Raw genomic sequence first — 27,694 nt, 5'->3', positions numbered from 1 at the left:
CCGTCGGCGTCACTGCTGCTGCTGCTGCTGCCGGCCCTGATGCTGGCCCCACCAGTCGGCGCTGCCAAAAACATCATCACCATAGGTAAGTGGCAGTGGCTTTTGTTGGTCACCCTCTGTTCTTTAAAGGGACTGAGCCTTCCAACATGATGGTGTGTATGGATACGTGGGCATGCATACTGTGTAAAAAATATAGGTATCCCATCAAACTGTTGGCCTGTCTTAGTTTCGTCTATGATTCGTTTGTTCTGTCTGGTATTGTTAGCAATTTTTTGTTTCAACATCATGTGAATTTGAATTAACACACCATGGTGGTGCTATGATGCTCAAATCCCAATACTGACTTCGTACATGAAAGTGGTCTTTAGAGTCCCCTATTCGTCCGCGTTGGGCCGAAATGTTGGAGCTACATATCAACGGGAAAGTTAAAGACCATAAATAACAAACACCATAGGAATCAAGATATTATCAAATTTTTATGCATTCGTATGTAACTTAAAGTGACATCTCGTTGCGTTCGTTTACATATACTTCATAAGTAGGCCCATGCCTACTGACCCACGGCACCAAACATTGTTTGGTGGGCTATCCTGCTGTCTCTTACCTCTCCTGTTATTCCTTACCATTATATCTCACATGTCACCAGCCATCACATGCCTTTCCTGCTGGCCTGCCGTTGGCCCCTAACCCAGCTGCTGTCCCTCCCCAGCGCTCGGCGTTTCCGAGCATTCTGCGCCACAATGGCGACCTATTTCCTTCGCTCTGCCACTGGCGACCGTCTTCCCCACACTGGCTGACCTCGCTCGCTCTGCCTAGGCCGGGTCTGGTCCGATAATCTGGCGTAAAGAAGTGACGTTGACGGTGGTTCGTTAGTGTCGCGCCCGGCCGCCGGCCGCGGACGAGACGCCGGTACAAAACCGACCAACCGACGAACGCCCAGCGGGGAACGGTGGGCAGAGGCGAAGGAGGACGGCGGAGGGAGGATGGGTGGGACAGTGAGAGAATGCAGGAGAGGGGAGGGGATTTAAAAAGTATGGGGATTTGTAGGGCAGAATATCTGGAAACTCGAAAATGGAAGAGTAAAATATTGAGTGTATAAGAGTGAGAATTGTGCAGAGCTGTATAGGAGGAGAGGTGAAAGAGGGAAAGATAGAGCAGGAGGAAGAGGTTTGGGAAAAGGGAACTGAGAGAAAAAAGAAAGACGAGGGAAAGCGTGCTGGCGAAAGGAAGAGAGAGAGAGAGAGAGAGAGAGAGAGAGAGAGAGAGAGAGAGAGAGAGAGAGAGAGAGAGAGAGAGAGAGCGGTGGCATTCTCTAAAGAAGTGTCCTGCATTCAGTAGGAGGAGAGGTGAAAGAGGGAAAGATAGAGAAGAGAGGAAGAGGGTTGTGGAAAAAGGGAACTGAGAGAAAAAAGAAAGACGAGGGAAAGCGTGCTGGCGAAAGGAGAGAGGGAGAGAGAGAGAGAGAGAGAGAGAGAGAGAGAGAGAGAGAGAGAGAGAGAGAGAGAGAAAGAGAGAGAGAGAGAGAGAGAGAGAGAGAGAGAGAGAGAGAGAGAGAGAGAGAGAGAGGAGAGAGAGATCTATAGGTATCACGAGTTTGTATAAAGGCGACGGTGGGATGCGGAACAGACACCGTCTATCTGCCCGGAGGCAACGCGTGTCTAGCTCATCGCTGACGATGATGATGATATCCGAACGCAGTGCGGCCATCACCAGAGCCGTCATTCGTCTTGGCCGTCAGCAGCAGCCACGGAAAAACATGGCATCCACACGGAGCATTGCTTTTTGCACCGTCCGCCACTGGCCTCGGTTCCCATAACAAGACGGCCGTCGGCGGGCGGGCGCTGGGACGCCGTGGCGTCCTGCCACCATTGGCCTGGTCGGCGTGCCGCGCGCCGTCGGACGACCCGACCGCGCTGACGCGCCGCCTCCGCCGCCCTGCTATTCTCGTTTGTCGACAGTCGACCAGCCGGAGCGGTTTTTGCCTGGCCCGTCGAAATCGATGGGCTTTTCATCAGCGCGTCCCGGAGGACGCGGTTCGGCGGCGGTCGCCGATTGGGCCGCTATCACTGCCCCAGCGGCCGAATTGTTTTCCATTTATCTGAGGACGGACGGCACGCCGCGCCGCGCCGGGCTGGGTTCAGCGAGAGGTGCGTTGCTATGGCGGCGGCGGCGTCAGAGCTGGGACGGCGTTACGCTGGCCCTAGGGACGGTGGGAGGAGGGGGGTTCGGCCCGGCCTGGGAGAGTAGGGCGCTGTGCGGGGTACTGCGGCATTCGGAGCACAGATGTATGGGCGGTAATTTAAAAAGCTTGTGAATTGCAGAGAGTGGCCTTCATGCCAGCTGGGGATGTCACTCACTGTACTAAATCTTGATACTGGGATCCTGGCATTGTAGAAACGTAGTCCTAGGATCTCGGCATTAAAACATGAGTAGGTACACCATACTTCCTGGAATATTTACAGATGCTTTAAGTTCTAGTTAATAATGTCTAGTCTAGTTAAGAAATCGGTGAATAAATTAGCGGAAATCAGCCCCAGAGTGGGTTGATTATTATCATACGGGAGAGTGAGAAGGTAAGGATCAGACCAGAAGTCCACCACAGTTTTCTCTCAGCTTGCTATATTTTAGTACTGTGCCCTGTGGTCCTGGTGAATGTAGGACATTCGTCTTGACGTAATTCACGTAATTTTGATATATTACGTCATGGCGTAATTTATGGTCTCGAGAGCAAAGATGACGCAGGTTGAAATCACTTACGTGCACTAGCACCTTAGCAGGTTCAGAACATCATGAACAGCAACGCACTGTCATGTGTTAATGCTTGAATATCATGTCGTGTAAACGATGGTGTATCGAGCGCTGGGTTGTTTTTTATAGGAGCTTCTCATCTACAGCCAGATGAAACTGCTGCACGCGGTTGTTTCTGTTCTTGTACTTTACAGTTGTTGACACAATGGTCAGCCAGCGACTGCAATGATCGCATGGTATGGAACTGTTGTGTTGTGTGATTTCAAACAGACACCTTTTTGTGATAATAATGATTTCTTGCACGAAATTATGACATTAGGAAACAAAATTGGGTTTAACTTAAGCCATTGTCTTATTTAGCCTGCCTATATTGGCATGCTGTTGGTGTACTTTTGTTTCGTCAAGCATCAAGTCCGCACATCCGTAGCTGTAACTCCGTCGAATCTACCAAGGGAAAAGAGTCTTCCTTTCATTCCGTCAAAAAGGATAGCCATGATTTCTATGGCGGTTTGACCTGAAATAGCCATCTTGAGAACATTTTGATGCAGTTCACGGATATGCTCTTTTTAAGACCCAAACCGCTCTGATTCCTGAGTTACACGCCCGTAAAGCACGAAAAGTCCTGTTTAGAGCCTATTTCAAAATCGCCTGATTAATGACGTCATAGAAACGTCATTAGATCCCCGTGATATTACAGGCTGTTTTTTGTTTATGGTCAAAACAGCATGGCCACTGCTACATTCACCAAGGCGATGATGCTGCACATGTGGTACAGTCCGCGGAAGATGATGAACTGTTAGTAGGATTTTGCTGCTGAATGCGTGTCGAGAGCACAAGTGTGAGCAATTTCGGGGTGTGCGACACTCGTGAACGGGACATTTTCCTTATTTCTAGGCCACAGGCCAATGTTATAAAAAGGAACGCCACTGTCTGCAAAAAAGTACGTCACCCAAAAATGGGCACTTTCCCGAAGTTATAAAAAAGAGTACGCGACGGCAATTTTTTTTTCTCTTGCTGGCGTTGTTTTTCTACTAACGTATCTCTTACAAACAGCTCGGTTGGCGCCTTGCGTACCGGAGCACAGAACCTTGCACGGGTTTATGGGTAAGCAAGGCATTATGAAACTAGGGAAACAGCACAGTAATTATATATATATATATATATATATATATATATATATATATGTATATACATATATATTTCTATAACTATTTCACACATATGGTACGACAAATTTAAGTCTTGAACACAAAATTGTGTTTTACAAGAACCTCTTGAGCCACATTACCATGAATCCCCGCTGGGACTTTGTTTCGAAGGGAGGTTACGGGAAGTTCGGTGTTGTGACTGAATATCTATGCGGAAATTGTGAGAAAGCCTGCGATTTGGTAGTCCCGCGAGCTGTGCCAATGTGAGATCACACTTATTTGACAAAAGAGTGTGAATCAGTGGCTCGAAATGCGCGTGATCACTGGTGGTGTGTGCCAGTGGCTCGTATTGGTGTTAATGTGAGGGGGAGTGTACGTGCGAGGTTTGTTCATCTGAGAGAGAACATTGTTTTGGTACCCCCCAGTCTACTGACTCCCAATAAAATGTGATATATTGATGCCTGATATATCGTTGCCTGATATATTGATGCCTATTGATATTGATGCTTGCCTCTACCTCTATGTTTATGTTTAAACATGACAAAGGAATGCTGGCAATCTGAGAGAAACACTAGCACTTAGGTTGCAGGGGTGTACAAAGGCAAGTACTAGTGGTGGTGCTTCATTATGATCTTGCCAACATTGTGAACCTTTTGAGGTATTACAGCGTATAATTAATCCATCGCATGTCATTATATCAGCAATTCATTTTGGCAGTAGGGGCTAGTGTGTGCAGCTCATTAATGGACTTTGGCAGTAGAGGCTTACATTATATGCCTTTGCAAGTGTCTTTCTCTAAAGAATTCCGAAAATATAGAGCGTTATTATGACTAATGCGCATTGTACTGTCTTCACAAATCTTGTATGCAGGCAAGCATTGCTCCTGAGCAATCAATGTCATAGTTACTGCAACTTGCGTGGGATGCTCGGTGCTGAGAAAGGTGCAAAAGTATTGCTGTTGGTGTCTTGGACAACACTTAATAATGTGTTTTTCATGAACCTTGTGTGCACTGGCAGCTTCATCACTTCCTTGCATTTTGCCCATCCAATCATGAATACGCGCACTTGTTATGTCTCCAGCCTTGCGCAAGGTCAGCATGTTTGCAGTGTCATTTCACCACATGTAAAATTTCCCGCTATTTTTTTAGTAAAGCAGCCTGATGGCTGCAGCATGTTGCATGACCATGGGAGTGAAAGATGTGTTAGCATCTTTCTCACTTGCGTTTTCTGGATTCCCGAAGCGAGCTGACCAAGTGATATTATTGGTTGTCTGCTTTGCTGAAAGTGATTTGTATATTGTATCGTGTGCTTTTGGTCAGTCAGATGTCAGATGGGAAGTCAATACAAGAGCGCATGCTTGTCCCATCTTTTCATGCTGGAATTTGTTTTGAAAGCAGCATGAATTGCGGTCGAAAAACCATATTGTTGCTAATTATGTCATGCCATAGTACGGCACCGAGATCCATTACACAATGTACCACCTTGGTTGAGAACTCTATGTCAAGCCTATGAGATAGCAGATGATAATTTATGAATGACTGGTAAAAATGTGTTTAACATTGCCAGAGGACTGTCTACGGCAAGAATGTTGTTGCACCACAATGGCTACATTAGAGTTAACTATTAATTACATGAATAATCCCGGGCAAAAATAAAAAAACATTCCTGGTAGCCCAGCCTTACCATCTTTGCCATAGCAATAGCAACGCTTGGACAATCATTGCATGGCAATGTAACGAATTTATTAACTTTCGTATGACACCACATTTCCTGTTACCAACAATAAAGACAACGTTACAAATTTATAAATTTTGGCAAGACACCCCATTTTCAGTTACAAACAATAAGGACAGTGACTAGTGTACACATCACATTATTTCGATATCGGGACTACAGCACTGCGCGCAATGATCGGTCGACAATAAAGTATTGATAAAAACATCAACAGCAAAGCAACGACAGCAGCAGCACAGCGTATCGTGCTTTGATCTTAAGAACTTGTCATAACAGCTGGCGATCGCTACGTTGCGCTTGTCAAACAGCCCACGAAAGCTTTTCTTACGGCCAGCACCAAGACAAAACATTCACAAATAATCCACCCACTAATCCGCCCCTCAACACAGCCCCCCTGGACGAGAATGGCCGGTTGGCGTCAGCTATCGCGCGTTTCGAGATATTCTTTAGGTCTGGCTGCCAGATGTTGCCAGGTTTAGCTGCCGTCAGAAATCAGTTTCATGGCGCCACCAAACAATGACGTAATGGGACCCATTTTTGTACACTGAAATTTTGCTACTTTTCGTCGTTTTCGAACCTTTAAAGCTTACCAATAGTTACAAGGAAGCATTTCCCATCACATCTGATGCTTAACTCAATACCTTCAAATGTAGAACATTCCCTGTAAGCCTTTACCCCTCGACGCAAGTCACATTTCTTAGCAGAATCCACTGCACACATACGCCGACAACCAAAAAGGCCTGCCTGCCATATCCTCAGCGGTGCAGCGTACACGTACTCCCAACAGTCAGCGACGTATGACCATGTCTTCAGCGATGCAGCGTTCACGTACTCTCAACAGTCAGCGACGCATGACCATGTCTTCAGCGATGCAGCGTTCACGTACTCTCAACAGTCAGCGACGCATGACCATGTCTTCAGCGATGCAGCGTTCACGTACTCTCAACAGTCAGCGACGCATGACCATGTCTTGTCCATGTCTTCAGCGATGCAGCGTACACGTACTCCCAACAGTCAGCGACGCATGACCAGATCTTCAGCGATGCAGCGTACACGTACTCCCAACAGTCAGCGACGCATGACCATGTCTTCAGCGATGCAGCGTTCACGTACTCTCAACAGTCAGCGACGCATGACCATGTCTTCAGCGATGCAGCGTTCACGTACTCTCAACAGTCAGCGACGCATGACCATGTCTTCAGCGATGCAGCGTTCACGTACTCTCAACAGTCAGAGACGCATGACCATGTCTTCAGCGATGCAGCGTTCACGTACTCTCAACAGTCAGCGACGCATGACCATGTCTTGTCCATGTCTTCAGCGATGCAGCGTACACGTACTCCCAACAGTCAGCGACGCATGACCAGATCTTCAGCGATGCAGCGTACACGTACTCCCAACAGTCAGCGACGCATGACCAGATCTCCAGTGATGCAACGTACACGTTGCATCACTTGACTTACATCACTTGCTGACTCCCAACGGTCAGCGACACATGACCATATCTCCATTGATGCAGTGTACACATACTCCGACAACCAGCGATGCGTGCCTGTCATATCCCCAGCGATGCAGCGTACACGTACTCCCAACAGTCAGCGACGCATGACCATATCCCCAGCGATACAGCGTACACGTACTCCCAACAGTCAGCGACGCATGACCATATCCTCAGCGGTACAGTGTACGCATACTCCGACAACCAGCGAGGCGTCCCCAGGGATGCAATGAACACATACACCGATAACCAGCGAAGCGTGCCAGCCACATGCCCTGCACATGCCATGAAGACGCTGACCCAATCAGTGTGCAAGCATGAAAAGCTGTTTGTCATGGGCTGGCATTTTGGACTCCCGTGTGATGACCGCGGCTCATGCCAAGTCATCATGTATGTGTCTGCGTTAGGATGCCTGACAACAAAGTCATACGTCGCCAAACCGTACGGGTGTATATTCAGCTGCGTTGTCACTGATAAGCGTTGACCGACCAGACCTCCGCTGCAGCCTGCGCGTGACGCCCAGCGGGCCTCTGTCCGCCAGGGGCGCTGTTTGACCAGCATGAGGCGGACCCCGCGCTGGAGATGGCCTTCCGGTACGGGGTGGAGCAGGCCAGCCAGACGCTGAACGTACCGGACGTAGCGCTCGTGCCGACTGTGGAGCGGGTGCAGACCGGCAACGGCTTCCACACGTCCAAACGAGGTCAGTCACGACAGCGGGCAGGGTCAACCTGGGTCAGTAACGGGAGCATGCAGGGTCAGCCTGGGTCAGTCACGCCACCGCGCCGGGTCAGTCTGGGTCAATCACGTCACCGGCCTGGGTCAGTCTAGATCATTTAGGGGACAAGGCAGGGTCATCCTGGTCTGGTGGGCTGAGTCAATCAGGACATCGTGCAGGGTCAGCCAGGATCAGTCACGGCATTGGGTGAGATCAGACGGGCTCGGTCGTGGCAAAGGGCCGGGTTCCGCTGGGTCAGTCACTGCAATGGTCACAAGGGCAGACAGCGTAAGTCACGGCACTACAATGGCTCACACGAGGCCAGTGGTGGCACCGGGCTGTTTCAGATGAGGTTGGTCATGCCTTCAGGCCAAGTCAGACTGTCTATCAATGTAATGGACAGGTTCAGGTGAGATTGGTTACGGCACGCGGCTGGGTCACACTCGGTCAGGTACGACCTTGGGTGAGGTCACATGTGTTCCGTCACCGTCCAGTCCCGAGCTGAGCCAGAGAAGGTCAGCCACGGCGCCGGGTCATGCCGAACAGGGTCATCCACTGTGACTGGTAAGGTCAGACATGGTACCGGTACCGGGCTGACGAACAGGGTCATCCACTGTGACTGGTAAGCTCAGACATGGTACCGGTACCGGGCTGACGAACAGGGTCATCCACTGTGACTGGTAAGGTCAGACATGGTACCGGTACCGGGCTGACGAACAGGGTCATCCACTGTGACTGGTAAGCTCAGACATGGTACCGGTACCGGGCTGACGAACAGGGTCATCCACTGTGACTGGTAAGGTCAGACATGGTACCGGTACCGGGCTGACGAACAGGGTCATCCACTGTGACTGGTAAGGTCAGACATGGTACCGGTACCGGGCTGACGAACAGGGTCATCCACTGTGACTGGTAAGGTCAGACATGGTACCGGTACCGGTGCCACGACACCGGGCTGGGCCGAACAAAGTCAGTCCTGACCGTTTCGCATCGAAACGGTCAGGACTGACTTGCGTACGACTTGCAAGACTGAGATGCATGCGAATGTTTCGAGTGGATCTTTCTCCCGAAGCCACGAATGCAAATATTGTAGGGCTCTCATCTGCTTGGCAAAATTGAGCTCAACATCAAAGATCCATTCTCCAGTGCGGTTGTTTCTCCAGCGACCGACTGTCCCGCGGGACGCAGCCCACCGGCAGACCTACCAGCCGCCCAGCTCTCTGCTCCGCCTCTGACAGCAGCACGCTCTCTCACCCTTCCGTCGCAGTGTGCCACCTGCTGAAGCTGGGCGTGGGCGCCATAGTGGGGCCCAGCGCCGAGCCAGCCGCGTCGCACGTGCGCAGTATGTGCGACACCAAGTCCGTGCCGCACATCGACACCACGTGGCGCTATCGGCGCGGCAGCGAGCACTTCTCCGTCAACCTCTACCCGCACGCGGCCACGCTAAGCAAGGTGATCTGCCGCCTCAGACATTGTGACAAGCATGCGACTTACACTGATAAGATGGTTGCGCAATGGAATGCATGTCGTACGGACGCAAATCATGCAGGGCAGGGGCCAGGGGTGTCAATTTTTGTCAATGGTTTGGGGGCCGAGCTGCGAGCCCAACGATCTAACCCCTTATATATTTTTCTTACCCAGTTTGTTTGGGCAAAAGGCAATTTTTATCGTCAATGGTTGTATCATTTCAAAACGGATCTAGGGGGATGGGACTGGAGACACGTGCCCCTTCTGACCTGAAAGTAAAGGAAAACATCTAAAGACGGCATGAGGGCGCCAATGACATACTTTTATGGTGATCATCGCGGCGGGACGTATTTTTGGTTTGGGGAGGGGACAGGACAGGGCTAGTCATAAAGGACTTGACCATTTCCGTTCTCCATAGCTTTTCAGTTCAACCTCTGAGGCATATGCGTGCTTTATGGCGCTAGCTGCATAAAGTTTATCGCATCGTTTATCCGCTCAGCCGTTGCGTAGTATATGGCAGAGGTAATGTGACTTTTTATTACCAACGTTGGGATGTTGAAGTGTTGGCATGTGCACTGCTCTTTACGACAAAAATATATACTTTATATCTATGGGGCGGTAAATATCCGGCTACATAACGGATTCAGTTACTGGATTTGAAAGCCAAACAATTCGCTCAAATGACACAATTTATTCCGATTTAATTTTTGGCCCTAGATTGAAGTCAAAACGCCTCCTGTGTCAATTGCTGCTGTACTTAAGTTACGATTTTTGCGGAAATGCGCAAGTGGCGCGTGCACATGTCACTTTGAATATGATGTACCAGATTTTCAACTCAATTATGTTACGTCATCAACAATTGCAACCAACGGCATAACCACGGTCAACAGTGCTCAACAAAACTTCGTCGTGTTGAACAACTTAAAATGAACAGTGCGCGTTGACCAGTAGTTGTGTGGAATTGAAGCTAAAAGTAAACTGCTTCAATTGAATGCGTACAAATGTGCTCTAAACACAGTGGTGAGAATGAATTTGTTGTATTAGTGGTGTAGAACATGCGTGTGCTATCAATGCGACCGCCGCATGCAGGCTTATTATGAAATTGTTGCGCTGCCCGAGGTGCGCGTAAATTTCCGTTCAGTTGGTGCATATCATATGTGTAAGTCATTTTGATTTGAAGTGATTTGGTTCTTCAACGGAGTGGCAACTTTATAAGTGGCCAGTGTACAAAATAAGTTTGATTGAAATGCGTGAGATTACGTATTATTCAATGGTGTCATTATTTGCTGCACACGGCGATGCGCCTGAAACCTGAAACCCTCGTCATCTGAAAGTCCAATCTAACAACGAATCGTTGATTTCCTTAAAATGGTGGATGAACGCAGCTACATACCTATTTTAAGACACATTGGTCGCACGATTCAAGATGAAGCTCAAAATTTTTCGTTATATTGTTCCGAAAAACGTAAGGCTGTCAAAAACAATATCTCTGTTCCAAAAAATAGCGTGATTTTTTCTCACAGCTTAACTAAGCGTGACTGTGTTTCATGTTGCATGTGATATCCTTTGATAAGCACAGTGAAGAGGCCGTTTAAAGACATCGCCTTTTTACGAGCGCGTTAGCGGCTATGCGTAAAATGCTCGCAAAAGGGATCGCCAACAAAGGCCATTTATCCGCTGGCTTGATGGTGCCAACCTGGTTACGGGGCAGTCGACGGTCGTGTAGTCGCATGGTCCAGTAAACGTCCCTCCATGGTATTTAGATAAGGGACTGAGGCAAAACAGATCTGTCGCAGATGTTTTGTGCTAGCAATTAACTGTGCCCAGCATGGAACCAGATTAAAAATCTGTCCCCGCAAACTTTTCGTTTTCTGTGTGGTTTCACATTTTGTAAGCGAACTGGACCCATAATCTGAACAATTGATGCCGCGACAGAATAACAAACCTGTTACCTAATCTTGTTGTGTTATGAGACCTTACAACATAGAACCAGTGACGTCAATGTCTTGGTCTGTTGCGGAAAAAAGTTTGAGCTTACATTCGACGGACAAAAAGTCAAATTATACCCTGAACTGAAGGCATAATATTGAGGTTGCGACCTCGAGTTACACAGCTGTGCCCTCCAGGGGGACGTCACTACGAGGAAGGATTAAAGAAGGTCGTCTCGTGGTAGTCAGCTCTTTCCTACATTTAGAAATATTCCAGTTCAAAATATTGGGAGGAGGACAGACACACATTGGGGGACAACTAAACATTGGGGATGGGGCAGTGCCATCACAAAGGAATACAAATCGACACCCGTAGCAGGGGCGAAGCCAGGGTTTTTTGAAGTGCAGAGGGGGCGACAGAGGTCACGAGGAAAGCATCACTCCATTTTTTGTCTTTCTGTCTGAAGTCATCCGTGGAAAAAATGAAAATGAGGTCCAAATGAGGATAAGGGGGGGGGGGTACACATACTCCCCCCCCCCGCCCTTCGGTGCACCCCTGACATAGGGTACGCGTCAGCCACTATTTGTGTGACGAGAGCAGGCTCCCGCAGACAGGGGGTTCCGTTTCGATTCACCACGACAGCGGAGTGTTGCGTACCCTACATATGCCCATATCTCGCTCGCATGATGTTACGTAGCCTGACTGGGGCTCATCTTGGCAATATCTGTTGAACGTATACACGGTATGTGTGCCTGATTAGCAATGGTCAGATTGAATTTGTTTACTTTAGAAATCACGACGCATATCTGATTTCATCAAACGTGATTACGCGTCATGTGGCAGGTACCATCATTCCGACTTTTTCTGAGGCTGGATGGCTGAGCTAATATCAGAATCAAATAATTCTGAGGCCTCCCTGTTTCGCAGTCCGTAATGAGAACCATGGTGAATGTGTTATTGCAGGCTTATGTCGACATTTTGAAGACTCTTGGCTGGACCAAGTTCCACGTCCTGTATGAGGACAATGACTCGCTGGTGCGCCTTCAGGAAGTTCTGCAGATGCCCGATAATAATAACAAAATTTCTGCGAGTGTTCGGCAGCTGCCAAAAAACAAAGATTACAGGCAAGTGCGCAGCTTGTGTCAGGAACAGATGCACCCACCGAGTTGATTTTCCATGAATGTAAGAAGGCAGCGTGACCGTGAAACATTCTTTTGAGCACAGCAAGCTTCGTTTATTGCCTGCAGACAGCATGATATTTGATCGCATCGAATTCGCCACGTCCGCCAAGAGCTCATGCGTCATATGTCTTAACCAGACCGCTGCTGAAGCAAGTTCAGAACTCTGGAGGCACGCACATCGTGATTGACTGCTCAACGGAAAACATATTCAACGTACTCAAGCAGGCGCAACAGATTGGGATGGTCACCAGATATTACCACTATTTCTTCACCAACCTGGTAAGCGAGGATAGTTACATAATGTTCTCTGGCATGCATGGACGTCATCACTATCGAGTGTATCTGTCTTGTCAAAATGATCGGTCTCCTGTAACTCTAAGCACGGAAGAATGATTAGTGAGATCATTTTCTGCTGCGTAACAACTTGCTCTCGACAAGCAGAGTGGTAAATGAGGCACTTGACCTGCACCTGCATGCAGACCTGCACTTGCATCCCAGGGGGAGGGGAGGGGGCTATAGTGCACATTATTGACTGACCTAGAATTGTTTAACTTGCTGTTTTTCTCAACTCGTTCCATCAATTGACTTCGCGGTTATTTAAGATGGCTGGAGTTTATTGAAGATATTCTACAAAGAGTTGAACAAATAGCGTTGTCATTTCCTTGACATCCATTCCCGCATTTCGTTGTCATTTCCTTGACATCCATACAATATGCCGAAATTTCGGCATATTGTACGCCCGAACGTAACCTTCTGCAGCGATGATGGCAAATGCAAGGTAACTGGGGTTAGTTTTAATAATAAGCGCAAATAACAAAAAGCGTTAAAAGCGTTTGTAGAAAAGCGTAACGTTGTGTAACATGTTTCTCGAAATACTTACCTGATATTTCGTAAAAGTCTTCCCCGTACGCGTAGCCAGACTCGTAGCTTTCCCCAAATCCGTACCAAACCCAGCCCGATACCGATTTTATGCTGATATTCGTGGGTTTACCCAATCCGTGCGGCTCTCTGCAAGTCCAGCCTCTCCGTCACAGGACCTGCACACAGTGGAGCTGCACGACTTCCAGTACGCGGGCACCAACATCACGGGTCTGCGACTGATCAACACGACGGACCTGCGCGTCGTGAAGAGGGTCGAGAGCTGGAAGGAGGCGGAGGCGGCGCGCGGCCGCCACGTCCCCATCACCGCATCACGGCTCAGTGTCAGTGGGCGGAGGAGGTGGGCCGCAGCGGAGGGCCCGCTCGGCACCACCCGCTATTTCCGGGTTAAAATAGGGGATTACTGGGTGAAACGGCGGATTACTGGTACTGGGTGGTGGAGTAGGTAGAATGTGAGCAGGGGAAGAAATTGTTGTCTCGGTGCGGAAGCATTCAGTTTAGTACTTGCATTGTCACATTTAACTGATCATACATTGCATTGTTCATACTTGAACTGTTTATACATGAACAGGTCATAATGGAACTAATCCTACTTTAACTGTTCATGCTTAAACTTTTCGTACTTACACTCTTCATTCTTAAACCTCTCATGCTTGAACTTTGTGTAATGAACATATATTAAACTGTTACACTGAACACTGCCAATCCATTGTGACAAATTGACGCCATTTTGTCTCCAACTGTCTTACGGTGCTGAACAACATGCCTGCTAAAAATTGCCGTCCAACAACCTTTTGAAATGTTTGAAAAAACATCGCGCGAGATCTCGTGTGCGGGCCCCTGGCAATTACTGCCGTCCTTTGTCTGCCGACGGCAGCGCCCGTTGAGGCGACCTGAATGGTCGTCCGTCCCGGTGCTCTATCGCCCACTTCTCTGCCGCTCTTTTTCGTTGGACCGACAAGCGACAGCCTCAGATTGGCCTTAAAAGGTCGGTCGATGCGCTGATGGTCGTCTGGACTGAATCCGAACAGGTTTGAGGCGGCAAGCAGCTGACGCCGACGCCCCATTTCGTGGAATATTGCATGTTAGATCATTAGCGTCTCACATGAGTGCCGTCGTTGTCACTGAGTTCGCACCGGTCGATTTCCATAGTAAGCGCGGCGAGGAGACGAAGTGGGCCAACGTTGCGGATGTACGATAATCTAATGCGCTCTTGGCTGCGGCGTGCAATGTGCCAGAGAAATTCAACACCGCAGCAGAACCACTCGTAATGCAATCACGAGAAATACCGCCAGCCTAGATGAGCACAGCTGGGCACAGCGGTACATGTAAACGATCCTACGCTGCTCTGGTCTGTCTTTTTCAGAGCCGTCACGCTGTCGGCGTATAGAGATTCCAAAAGCTTTTAACGATTTTGGTGCCCTTGTCGATTTTGGTGCTCTGCACGGCAACGAACAAAGAGCACACTGTGGATAACACATCGCAGAGATTGATTGTCGGCACTCTTGCGGGATGGTGCTGACCATGGGCTTGCTGACGGGATGGTGATGACCATGGGCTTGCTGACGGGATGGTGATGACCATAGGCTTGCTGACGGGATGGTGATGACCATGGGCTTGCTGACGGGATGGTGATGACCATGGGCTTGCTGACGGGATGGTGATGGCCATGGGCTTGCTGACGGGATGCCCACCGTAGCACTTCCGCACTGTGCGTGCAGCTGGCCTGTCCCGGTTTCTCGGGCCCAGTGGTCAGAGGACAGTTCAGGTAGCTCAGAAGGCAGCCGCAACCTCGGCTGGGCTACCGGACTGAAATATGTATTTCAATGCGGACCATGCCCGTGAACCCACCGCGGCGGGTGCTGGTTCATGTATTGCATTTCGGGGCGGACCATGAACCCCCCGCCGTTGGCATTGTGTTCGTACAGCCGCCAGACGATCACTACTCAGTTGCTGCAAGCTCCTGGATAGGAGCCGGTGGCGGAAAAGCCTGCAAAAGCCAGACTTGAACCTAGGACACTACTGGCATATTGGCACTTGCACTGACCAACTGCTCCCTCGAAGTGGTTAATTCAAAGGCTTGAGTGGCCCTGTCAAGTGCGGAAGTCGGTGCGCCCACACGACAGCCCGGATATGAAGTCAGTGTAACTTAGCTGTCTCTGAGCCCCGAAGCCAACGGTGGGGAGCACGCCGCGACCCCGGATGACCCCGCTGATCTCCAAGACCTCGGATGATCCGCTAACCTCGGAGATCGTAACCCTGGTGACCCCCGCGACCCCGCCGCAGACTGAGGCGGCACTGCTGTATGACGCGGCGCTGCTCTTCGCCAAGGCGGCCGCTGACCTGCACAGCTCGCGAGACATCAGTGTGACGTCACTCAACTGTGACCTGGATGACCTTTGGCCGCACGGCGAGAGTGTGCTCAACTACATGCAGCTGGTAAGACGCCCAGGATCTGCCTCTGCAGGTCGTGGCGGTCGGTTATAACTTTTTCCCCGCATACTGAGCTTTTTAACGACAGGCATTGTGTTACAGCACATTGTGTTCCGCACCTCTTTCATTCAGTGCAGAAGGCTGAAGGAGCATAGGAAATATAAAGCGCTTCTAGCACGCCTTCTCAAATAACGTTTCAGGTGTGGGGGGAGGGGTGCAAAGCATACCATCTCATGAATGCACCGGTCGTGCACTGACAGCCATCGTCACCTGGCTGTCTGAAGGTCTGTGCGACATTCATAATTGATAGTGAGATCGTTCTACTCCACAACACACGGAGTCTCATGAGGCCCTTACTACCCTCACGTGTTGGGCCGTCATGTCTAGAGGTCTTGCGTAGAAGCGGCCCTCGGGATAAGATGTGCTTCACCCAGTTCATCTGCAGTGTTGTACCTCATGCCCACCCGGCGCCCGGTACTCGTTACCAATCAGGTGTACCTACGTGGTACCCGTTCTTAGCTGGGTGCACCCGCCCGTTACCCGGCCGTTTTCATTTTGCAACGCCTAATTGCGAAGTTATTGAAGAGTTTCAGGAACTTTAGACCAAGGGAACTCTTCTGCGTAAATAACTAAAGAAGTAGTGTGGATAGAGCTACTTATTACTGAAGGAAGTGCAGAGACATTGGGTAGCATTTCTGTATTTACTCGGGAATTCGTAAATATTTTACCCATAGACGCACCCACGCCCGCAATTCTCCCAAAAGCCGTCTCCAATCCAGCTCGTTGCCCATTCGAAACAAGAAACCACGGGCTTGCCAATGCATAAAGTTCTTAGCTGAACAGTCCCAACCTGCCCTCACAGATGCAGTGAGGCCCTGATTTGTTCCCACCCGCCCCGGGCCAACCTTGTGTATCATTAGCAACGGCCTGCTGTCCCAGGCCTTGCCTGTGGGCCCTGAGCGGTGATCATCTGGCCGGCAGGTGGAGGTGGAGGGCCTGACTGGGCTCGTGCGATTCGACACGCTGGGCCAGCGCTCCAGCTTCAGCCTGGACGTGCTGTCGGTGCTGGAGGAGGGCCTCGCGCCGCTCGGGCGCTGGGGACCGGACGGCTTCAGCATAGTCGGCAGCGACAGCCGCACCCGGCAGACGCCAAGCATCCGCAACCAGAACCTGATCGTCACCACGCTCATAGTGAGTGCTCGGGGGGGGGGGGGGGGGGGGGGATGGGGCAGACGAGGCCTCGGCTGGTAGGAATCCGTTCAGGCGTCATATCGGCTGCGAGGGAGGCGCTCATGCCATTGGGATTGCGTTATGGCGGCGCTCCCAGTCTCCTCGCATGAGATGGTACGCGTGACGTGGGCTGAAATGAGTCGAAATCAGAAGCATGCATCGACTGTCGATCAGCGCAGAAGTACAATGATATTGACCAGGCAGAAATGTTGTTTATCTTACAAATGCTACGCACGATTAGTTTTTTTATTTTGTAGTTGCTTCACTGTTGTGGGTGCGCAAGTGATAATCACATCATGTCAGGGGTTACCAGCAACGTTTTCGTCTTTATGTTAGGGACTGTTCATGAATTATGTTATTGATTTTTTGTCATTTTAATATCCTCCAATGTTTACCCATTAAGAAGATATACTGGCTATGCTGTGAGCAACGTTCAAATAATGAAACCCTCCTTTACCCTCCAATTGAGCCAGGGCTACTGTGTAAAAAAGGACGTATTGCTTGTAAGATGAGACCAACAGTACAAGGCTGCAAGGTGTGTCACGTCTACATGTAACCTGCCCGGTCGAGTTAACGTGCACACATTTGGTCAGGTAAAAACCATGGCAAGTGGGAATGGCATGAATTTACGCCACCTGATGGTGATAAAACGAGTCCGAAGGGGTGGAAATTGCTCGCAATAGGCATTAATTTTTATTTGCACTCTCCAATGCCTTGAAGATGGGGCGACAACATGAAGGTCAACCGGTCATCTAGGTCAGCCACCTCTGTGAACCTCGTGGTCACGAACCTTGTTTAACACGCGCCCGGGTGGCCGGCTAGATACCCTTCGCTCGGGTGGGGGGGGGGGGTCAATTTGACCCCCTGAGATTTCAAGAACTAAGAGAGCTAAAGACACTAAATTTACAGGGTGTCTTGGCCTGTACGTGAACTCATTTAGGTCAAAGTCTGAGCGTTCTAGCTCATGACCTACAGGTCAAGTAAGGTCAGACAAAGTAAAATTCCAGGTTGGTCTCCAAAGTACCCTCAGAACCTAAGCAACTGTCTCTAAGCAAAATTTTAAAAGCCCATTCGAGGTCATTGACCTTGTTTGACCCTTTGAAGGTCATGGTGACCAAAATCGTACAAGACTGCTCTGAGTTTTGATTTGAACAAGCTAAAAAGATTACGCTAGGCAATATGTTTCTAAAACAAAATGTCAGCCTTGATCGCCTTAAAACAATGAGCTTTTCTGACCTCCAAGAAGTCAATGGAAGGTTTATAATGCTGTTCCTGTTGTCGATAAATTCGAAATGAGCACCACAAACTATCCCATACAGCATGCCTTAGAGTAATAAATCAGGTTGGTTGTGACCTTGGTCTGACATTCATACCTGGCCTTAGGTCAACGTAATTTGCTTTTTTAATAAATATGGTGCCTAAGAAAGGATCTCAGAGCCGTATGGCTTTGGCAAGCACTCCGTTATTGCATCAGATTGGACGACTCCCTAGAAACTGCCTTGGCTGAAACCATGGCCTGACTTTGAAATGCCGTAGGTCAGCCACCTGAAAAGGTACGTCCAAATTTGCTATGTCAAACGATCCGCTATTTAATGGTCTACAGCTGCGCACAATTTGGTGCGGCCACGCCGCACCGTTCGGAAACCATTCCGGAAAAACCTTCGGGGGTTCAATTTGATCCCCTCCGAACGCGTGTTGAAGCGCAGGTATGGTTTATTTACGCGTAATTCGGCCTCCAGTTACATCTGGAATAGTACTTGCTGTCGTAGGTTTCCGGATGATTGGCATTTCAAGCTTAAGACAAGCTTGCCAGCGTCCTGAACGTCGACCTTTGAGCTCGGGGCCTGACCATTTAGCGTTGTTGCCACCTTGACTTCCTAGACACGTAATCACTAACAGCGCGACGACGTTCGTTACGGTGGCCCAGTCGGTCAGAGCCTCTGCCTTCCGATTCACCCAGTGGTGGCGGGGTGAGTTCGAGTCGCTTTAAGCGCTCGCTATTTGGCGTTGCCAGGCATGGCCTGCGGCCGGTGGCGACGGCGGCGATAAAGGTCAGATGATGTCAGAGGGCAGGACGGACCGCGCCGATTGTTGTGGCAACGTTAAGTTTTCGCCACCAAATTTTATCCTTGAAATGGAATAGCGCGATCCGATGGAAGAGTTCAGGGCTCACACAACAAGCACTGCTTAGCGTAGGTTGTAATCCCAGAAATCCATCTTTTCAAAAGGTTCGGATAAAATCTGTTAAAAATTGACAATGAAGGCTTGACATACTCAAAAGACAACTCAGTGTTTTCCCATTCTGCGGTAAGCAAGTGTTCTGTTCCCAGAGCGATGGTTGTTTAAAAACTCGCAATGACCTGAAATTTGACGAAATTGAGAACTATTTCCTTCCGACGGCTAGAGGCCAAGCAGATGGGGAGGACGGGAGACTTGATTGGAATGGAAGGACTGCTTGAAGTCCTGCACGTCTAGTGAGGGTCACGAACATCACATTTTAATTTTCAGGCCAGTTCAGGCGAAAACAAAGTATAACAAGTTGTAATGACATAAATTAAACGCCATCTGACTGTTATGGAAGAGGCCTGGATTGATGGGCACTTTGCCATAAATGGGATGTAAAAGGTTACCCGATGAGAACGTATTATTTCGGTGACCTCAGTTGACCTTAACAGGGTCTGGAATATGGTGGAATGCGTAGGTGTGTTCCGTTAACATGCAGTTTGAGCTTCAGTTACACTATGAAGCACCTATATCTGAGTGTCATTTGCTGTCGTGCATATATGTTGTTTTTGGACAGTTCTGGCCAAATTGTCCACGCAGCGATTCAGAAATGATTTGAAAGTAACTGGCTTCAAACGACCTAGGCTTCATTTCAAAATGTGCAAGAACTTGACAAAATTCGACATTCAAACTATACTCGTGGTCTAGTGACCAAGAGGCTCGAAACTTAGAGGTTTGTCAATATAGACAACACCTCCTTGATAGCATCGTTTAAGCAGTACTTTCTAGTTGACTGGAGGTCGTTTGTTTTCCAAATGAGAACTTCCGAGGGAGCTCAAGGTGCTTCTTGCCCATATGAGCCACCTATGTCATTGGTGCCAGTTACCGGGTGTCCTCACGGTCTAATACGCCCGATTCATTTTGTAGAACCGCACAATCTTGACGATCCCAGTGTACCAACACCTCTAATCGTGCCACAGAAAAAGCCGTACACGATGATCAAGGAATCCACGGAGAAGCTGGTGGGCAACGACCGGTACGAGGGCATCTGCATCGACCTGATCCAAGAGCTGTCGCGCATGCTTGGCTTCAACTACACAATCGTGGTGAACGCCGACGGTGCGCCGGGCACCTACAACGAGACGACAGGCCGCTGGAACGGCATGATCGGCGAGCTGCTGGACGGCAAGGCGGACCTCGCCATCGCCGACCTCACCATCACGTCCGATCGCGAGGCTGTGGTCGACTTTACCATGCAGTTCATGAACCTCGGTGAGCGGATCGGCCGCGAGCGGTGCTCAGCGGCCCGCTGGCGGCCGTACACGGAGCGAGGCTTGGCAGCGGAGACGGCCGCTGCAGATACCAGGCTGAGCGAGTGCTTTCGTAAAGGTGTGAGATGGCAGGCGATATTTCCCCTAGTGTTCTCTCTCATTTTTCCCCATTTCTCTCCCATCGTTTCTCTGTGTTCTTTTCTTACCGCCATTTTAGGTTATCTTGCGAATGACACATAGATGTTCGATCGCTTGAGGTATCATTGGAGTTTACTTCAGCCTCAATTAAATCCTTTTCGTGGTTGCAGGGATCAGCATTCTGTACCGGAAGCCGACCAAGCAGCCGCCCTCTCTCTTCTCATTCCTCTCTCCGCTCTCTCTGAGGGTTTGGCTGTACATGGGAGCAGCTACCATGGGTGTTTCTCTGCTCATGTTTGTTCTAGCCAGGTGAGAAGGGCAGTGTGAAGGTGAAGGGGACTGTAAAGGTAAAGAGGAATTGCAAAGCTGAAGGGCGGCACAAGTAGTGCTACTTTAAGTTTAATGGTTTGACACGAACCTTGGACGGTCATATTCTCTCTTATGCACCTTTTCCAATACGCATATACACCAACCTCAGCCGGGCGAAAGTTATTTTCACCAGCAATGTTGGCGACGAGTTGGTAGGAAGTAAGCATCCCTGCCCATTTGATCCCATACTGAGCTACAGCCGCGCAATGAAGATCATGGAGTAGCCTGGTGTCTGAAAAACCCAGCGACGTCCGGCTCCAAGCCTGTGGGTGTAATGTGACGCTGCAGCTGATGTGCACTTCAACGCATGAGCACACAGTCCCAGAGGCTACCACTTCCTATCCTTGGAACGGCAGTTTCTTGTGCAAATGAACACAGCACCATGCCCTTAAACATATTCAGCGAAAAAGGCTACCAAGACAGATCAAATCTAAAACAAGGCATGGCATGCCATTGGCCTTGTTTAGCCGTGAAACAGTCACCGACTTATCAAAAGTGATGTGTGCACAGTGGTTGGAGACGGCCTCGCGGAAAGCTCCGGAACCGAGTTTCTGAGTTGTGATATAGGTCGTTTGGGGATATTCATGAAGCAAACTGATCGTGGTATCCCACATCAACTTGAAAAATGGGTTCAATTTGCGAAAACTGCAAATAACAGTCTGCAAATATTGACAGGCTTGCATGAGCTGACACCTTGATCGGAAAAATGCAAAAAGGGACTGCATGATGCGGCGGGTGTTAATCATAAGCTTGCTGGTTGTAAAGTAGACGTGTTTTGTGAGGTTCTGTAATGATTTACCACAAAGATCACAATCTTAGAACACTGCATGAATATCGCGAGCATTCAAGTCATTTAGGGTCTCACGTTTTGTTACTGAATGTGCGGTATTGTGATAAGAGCTGGCCGAAATACAAATGGCTGAACCGAGCGATTTTGATGACAGGTACCTAGCAAACCCATCGAAAGAAACTTACCAGTGAGTGTCAGTATTAACCACAGCGACTATTTAACTCGCTCTAAACCACTGTAAGTAAACGACGTTGCTAACAATCATATCAGGCTGCACAAAATTCAGACGTTAAGGCCTCAAAGTCTTAAAATAACGTGTATGTTCAACTGAGGGAAAAGCTTATGACTGTGCCACAGTTCTTTTATCCTCAGACCTGTGTGGTATTTTGCTGTAACTAAAACGTATACTTTTAAGCTGGTATTCGCTGCCCGTGCTTCATTGCTGCTTTTCAGTCTACCATGTACTCACCTAGTGGTGCATACATTCTGTAAAGACGCGTTTCCAAGATGTTCAATAATCCAGCCACGAACGCCACGGCTCGTTTTGCTTTATAACACACCGTTTGTTCAGGTCAGGTTACAAGTCATCGCTTATTTCACTGCTTTTAGTTTCGTACCGTGCCTGTTTGCGCGACAGATTCACTCCGTACGAGTGGGAGCCTCCGCACCCCTGCGCTCCAGACCAGGACCAGCTGGAGAACCAGTTCAACTTCCTGAACTGTATCTGGTTTTGCATCGGCTCCCTCATGCAGCAGGGATGCGACTTCTTACCCAAGTGAGTCTGTCTAATGTTCTCAACTTCCCGGCGATAGTTCAAACATCCTTGAATCATGGATGTTTGAACTCAGGCACGTTTCGATGGGGCAGTTTTAAATCAGATTTATGTCTGCCCCACCGAAACGTGCCAAAATACTGACAGAGAGCTAGTTGGGGTATGCCCATAGCGTACACATTACAATTTATTGTCAATGCTGCGGCGAAGCAGTGCTTTCCAGCCATTCATGTGCATTCGCGACCACTAACATTGCAGCCGTAAAAGCATTTTCAGTGAACAAACATGTGCTATAATTCTACAGTTGTTATCAAAAGACGGCTGTTCGTAAACATTTATCTTACGCAGTCCCTTGCCGCAATACCTCGATTGGTGAACCGTGTGTTGCGAGTCTCAAACTCTGTCATGTAAGACCATCCTGCCGTTGTTTTCAGGGCAGTCTCCACTCGCATGGTGGCTGGAATGTGGTGGTTTTTCACGCTGATCATGGTGAGAGGACAGTACCGCACCGCTGCCCGAAATCAGCGCAGGGCTGCCCGCGGGCCCGTCGGACTAAACATGCCCAGTAAAAGTCATTGGTTCGGCTGGAGATGCGCGGCTTGTGTTATAACTTCAAGATGTGCGTGAATAGCCCTGGTTAGCGCTTGCTGTGAGCCATCTAGTGGCCTGTATGGGGCATCCAAATACCCGTTTCCGAGAACAAATGACAGTCTTTCAGCTCCATGGCACTCAATACGAATATCCCGGTATCAACCGATGCGTCCGATAGAATCATACAACTAAAAAAGAAAATTGTTCCTACCACTTCTAACCCGGAACGAGCGATCCCGCTTGCCACTCGAACTCATCTGAACAGGTTCGTTAACGAGTGATTGATACTAGTCATTTCACGAAGCGTTGTCACGGTGACCGACAACAATCCAGATTCGACTGACGTCGTACAGTGAGCTCTCTCAGTGGGCACAGTGAGCTTTCTCAGTTAGCGCCTCCAGGATGCTCTGAGACGGGTCGCGCGAGCGTTCATCACCCCGTCCATGACCAGCTGCGCCGCCCGCAGATCTCATCGTACACGGCGAACCTGGCGGCCTTCCTGACCGTGGAGCGGATGAGCTCGCCGATCGAGTCGGCAGAGGATTTGGCCGCGCAGACCGACATCAAGTACGGCACGTACGCCGATGGATCGACCGCCACGTTCTTCAGGTACGCCGCCGCCAAAGCTGACCATGTCGCCTTGGGCGGATCACATGCGGCTGGAGCCCCAATTCACCTGAAAGGATGCGTGTAACCTGGAGATGGAAACTGCAAGTTATAGTCCGACACAGACACTGTCGCTGCTAGCAGTTCATTGCAATTGTCGGTATGCCTGTGCAGACTAGCATCCGTACCACGCTCCGCCAAGCCCCAGTCGGCACAATGCGTTAGCGTTTATGCCACGCTCCGCTAAGCTTCGATCGGTACATCCCGGTAGCGTATGTGCCACCTTCCGTTAGGCTTCAGTCGGTACATCCCGGTAGAGTATGTGTCACGTTCCGCTAAGCTTCAGTCGGTACATCCCAGTAGCGTTTGTGCCACGCTCCGCTAAGCTTCAGTCGGTACATCCCGGTAGCGTTTGTGCCACGCTCCGCTAAGCTACAGTTGGTACATCCCAGTAGCGTTTGTGTCACGCTCCGCTAGGCTTCAGTCGGTACATCCCAGTAGCGTTTATACCACGCTCCGCTAAGCTTCAGTCGGTACGTCCCAGTAGCGTTTGTGTCACGCTCCGCTAAGCTACAGTTGGTACATCCCGGTAGCGTTTGTGCCACGTTCCGCTAAACTTCAGTGGGTACAATCCGTTAGCATTTGTGCCTCGCTTCGCCAAGTCTCAGCCGGTGCAACCCGTACTAGGGGTTGAATGTAGCTGCAACCGACTCTAACATCTTTGTCTCAATGTCTGTGCCCCGGTAGGACGTCCAAGATCTCGCCGTACAACAAGATGTGGCAGGTGATGCAGAACGCACAGCCGAGCGTATTTTTCGACGCCGAAGCGGGCATCAAAAAGGTCAAGGACGATGCGGGGAAATACGCCTACTTTATGGAGTCATCCACCATCGAGTACGTGGTGGAGCGAGCGTGCGAGCTCTCGCAGGTCGGCGGCCTGCTCGACAACAAAGGATATGGAATCGCCCTGCCGCCGGGTAAGCACCGCCACAATCCATCGCGGAGAGCTCTTGGACCCGCTTCTCCAATACCGTGTGGGGAGACGCTCTGGAACATTGTGGAACACATGTGACGGGCGCTAGGGGGCAAGGCGGCTCACTGCTTTTCATCCCGTTTTGGTAATCGAACTGAGAGACCTTTGCTTTCCCCTGGAGGCTTTTCTTAATTATTTTTTGTGACTGTTCTTAACTAATCGTATTTGTGGCAGCGCAGTATTCTGGCCCTTCGCTAGCAGAAATGATCATTGGTAAGTCGGCTGGCCCTGTTCAGGTTCACCGATAAGAGATCGACTGAGTTCAGCCATCCTGATGATTCAAGAGAAAGGTATACTGCAAAAGATGTATACCCGTTGGTGGAAGGAACGGAGGTTAAGACGCAGCAAGTGTAAGGTACATGGCGTTCTTGTGGGCAGGCATGATACTTGTAGATGTGTTTACAGTTCTTATCCGTCGGAACTGTTTTTTTTTTGTCCGTTGCATTTTTCTGCAGCAGTTGTTGGTGTTGTAGAGTGTTGCGGATGGTTGATGTTTTAGCATGGGTAAACCTACTGGTGTGATCAGCGTTGGTGAGTAACCACGTAACCTACACGCTCATAACATTTGACTTCATTTGATTTGGGTTGCAGTGACTTGCTGCATGTTCTTTTCCATGCTCTTTTTTTGCATAATGGTGACCAAGTGACGAACATGAGGTTTTTCTCATGCCCATGTTATGCTTTGTGTTTTACCGACACTGGTCTTAACTGTACTCGGATAAATGTCAGAGTCGGATAAATGTCAGAGTGCCGCATGGCTTGTGAATCGCATTTGGCCAAACTATCACTTGTTTGAAGTCAAGGGCGAACTAAAAATGCTTCAATAGCAAGTATCAGTGCCCAAATAGTTGAAAACACCTCTGAAATAACTATTACACTTCCTGCTACCTTTGCTCCCAATAACGCTAGAATAACGACATTGTTAGAGAATAATCCCCAGAAGATGAAGCTTTGATTGGCAGGTAATGATAGCCTTAGATCAATCAATGTTTGGTGTAACGAGTGCAACAACTGCAACATGTCAGTTGGAAGCCATGACCGAAGGTGTTCAATTTCGAATCCATCAACACGTTTATGCGGCAGACGGTGGCCAGTTAGCAAGGAAATGCTGCAACAATGGCGTTTGTGCATACCATGGCGCATCTGCTGACAGTAAGACTCAAACGAGATCAGAGAAGGCTCTGGTCAGTGCATTATGGAGTGCGAAATGAACTGAAGAAATCGGTGGCACCAATTAGCGGCCAAAGTTCACTCTAAAAATATGTTACGACTGCAGCCAAAACATTATTTGTTGATGTTCTTTTCAGGTCTACTGTTTGTATAGGTGCTGGACGTTTTTGCAGTATTTCATCCCGACGCGTCCTGGGAATAATATTTCAACAAACCGCGAATGCGTTTCTTTGAAGTATGTCTTCAAGCAGCTTATTGTATGCATGATCATGGCCATAGGAATAGACTTATCGGATGCCTGTCTCTGTTAACTAGCCGCAGTTCCGATTAGAAAATATCCCAGGTGTAGCATTTTCCTGTTTCCTACATCGTTGTACGTGTTTTGCTTGCCTGTAGATTCTCCTTGGACCAGTCAGCTGAACCAGAAGCTGTTGCAAATGCAGGAAGAAGGCCAGCTGGCTGCCTTGAAGCGCATGTGGTGGGAGGAGCATGGCGGTGAAACGTGCAAAGTACGTATTGATGTTCACATGCACCTCTTCTCCCATCCGGCGGCAACGCCTTAAACGAACGCAAACAGCGCGGTTTCGAGCCTGTATGGAAATATGTGGGGCATTATATATATATATATATATATATATATATATATATATATATATATATATATATATATGTATATACATATATGTATATATGTTTGTATATATGGATATATACATATATATATACATATATGTATATATGTTTGTATATATGGATATATATATATATATATATATATATATATATATATATATATGTCCTCGTCCATTGTTTCTTGTTCATGTTTGCCTTCGTCAATGTAAAATGCCCGGGTCGTCCTACGGTCGAGCGGGATGCCTGAGGGATCTGACTTGAACGAAACGCATCTCCGAGCTGATGTAACCTATCGGGGCCTGACGCGTAGGAAGACAGCGGCGGTTCCATTGCGTCCGAACTGGATCTGGAGAACGTCGGCGGCGTGTTCGTCTGCTTGATGGGCGGCATGGTGGTGGCCACACTCATCGCCATCGTCGAGTTCGTCTTCCACCTACGCGCTCAGACCGCTGACAACAACGTGAGTCGATCACCGTCGGAGTGGCAGCGGAGGTACTCTGTTTGCATAGAGCACATGTTCAAGATGTTGCAAGAGCATATGTTCAAGCGTTGGTCGCGAAGACATGCCATCGTGTTTTGTTTTCATCCGCGATGCTTGGTTTATTTGTATCATTATATGGTTTAAAAAACTACATTCGTACCCGCCTACCATTCTTCTACCCAAGCGTCCCACTCTGCCTGTGGCAGAACGCCGTCACGTGCAGTTCGTCACACGCCGCCCCCTCCTCGGCCTGCCTGCGGGCGATGACGGGCGGCCCTGCTCCCCTGTCCGCAGACATCAATCCTGTCCGAGATGGGCCGCGAGCTTCACGTCATCCTGCGCTGCCGCGGCAGCACCAAGCCGGCCCGCGTCACGGCCGGCCGCCGCGGCTCGGCGGGCAGCGGCCTGGTGGCGTTCCCTAGCGGCGCTGCCGAGAAGCATGCCCCCGCCTTCGCCGGCTACGACGCGCCGGCCGTGTCCTGACTGGTCGGCTGGCGGCCGCCGCCGCTCCGGGCGCCCGCTGGCCGCCTGTGACGTCCCGAAGTCACGTGTGATGGCCCGGGATGACGTGTGACGATCTGGGGTGATCTGTAACGGCCCTGGTGACGTGTGACCATGTAGGGTGACGTGTGACCATGTGGGGTGACGTGTGATG

The 27,694-nt window shown here is 49.5% G+C and overlaps 1 protein-coding gene across 1 annotated transcript; it reads left to right on the top strand.

The window, feature by feature from the left end:
- LOC119100163 (glutamate receptor ionotropic, kainate 2) lies at positions 1-27,522 on the top strand. Its single transcript, XM_037223273.1, has 18 exons — positions 1-85; positions 7,670-7,828; positions 9,111-9,295; positions 12,203-12,363; positions 12,558-12,699; positions 13,455-13,622; positions 15,586-15,738; positions 16,714-16,923; positions 20,166-20,457; positions 20,765-20,903; positions 22,391-22,528; positions 22,960-23,014; positions 23,583-23,725; positions 24,470-24,699; positions 26,322-26,434; positions 26,869-27,018; positions 27,334-27,398; positions 27,441-27,522. The coding sequence occupies exons 1-18, from the start codon at positions 40-42 to the stop codon at positions 27,520-27,522; spliced, it is 2,631 nt and encodes an 876-aa protein (XP_037079168.1). The 5' UTR covers positions 1-39.
- The last annotated feature ends 172 nt before the right edge of the window (positions 27,523-27,694 follow it).

This window comes from Pollicipes pollicipes, unplaced genomic scaffold (genome assembly GCF_011947565.3).
Source record: "Pollicipes pollicipes isolate AB1234 unplaced genomic scaffold, Ppol_2.1 Scaffold_4881;HRSCAF=5763_pilon_pilon_pilon, whole genome shotgun sequence".
NCBI lineage: Eukaryota > Metazoa > Arthropoda > Thecostraca > Pollicipedomorpha > Pollicipedidae > Pollicipes > Pollicipes pollicipes.
This window is presented reverse-complemented; position numbering and strand designations above follow the sequence as displayed.

Bases quoted from the DNA above. Each gene is read 5' to 3' on its own strand.
- LOC119100163 (XM_037223273.1), top strand. From the start codon at position 40: ATGCTGGCCCCACCAGTCGGCGCTGCCAAAAACATCATCACCATAG. The intron at 12,364-12,557 runs GCAAGTGCGCAG...TGTCTTAACCAG, and splicing joins CCAAAAAACAAAGATTACAG to ACCGCTGCTGAAGCAAGTTC. The intron at 13,623-15,585 runs GTCAGTGGGCGG...ACCCCGCCGCAG, and splicing joins TCACCGCATCACGGCTCAGT to ACTGAGGCGGCACTGCTGTA.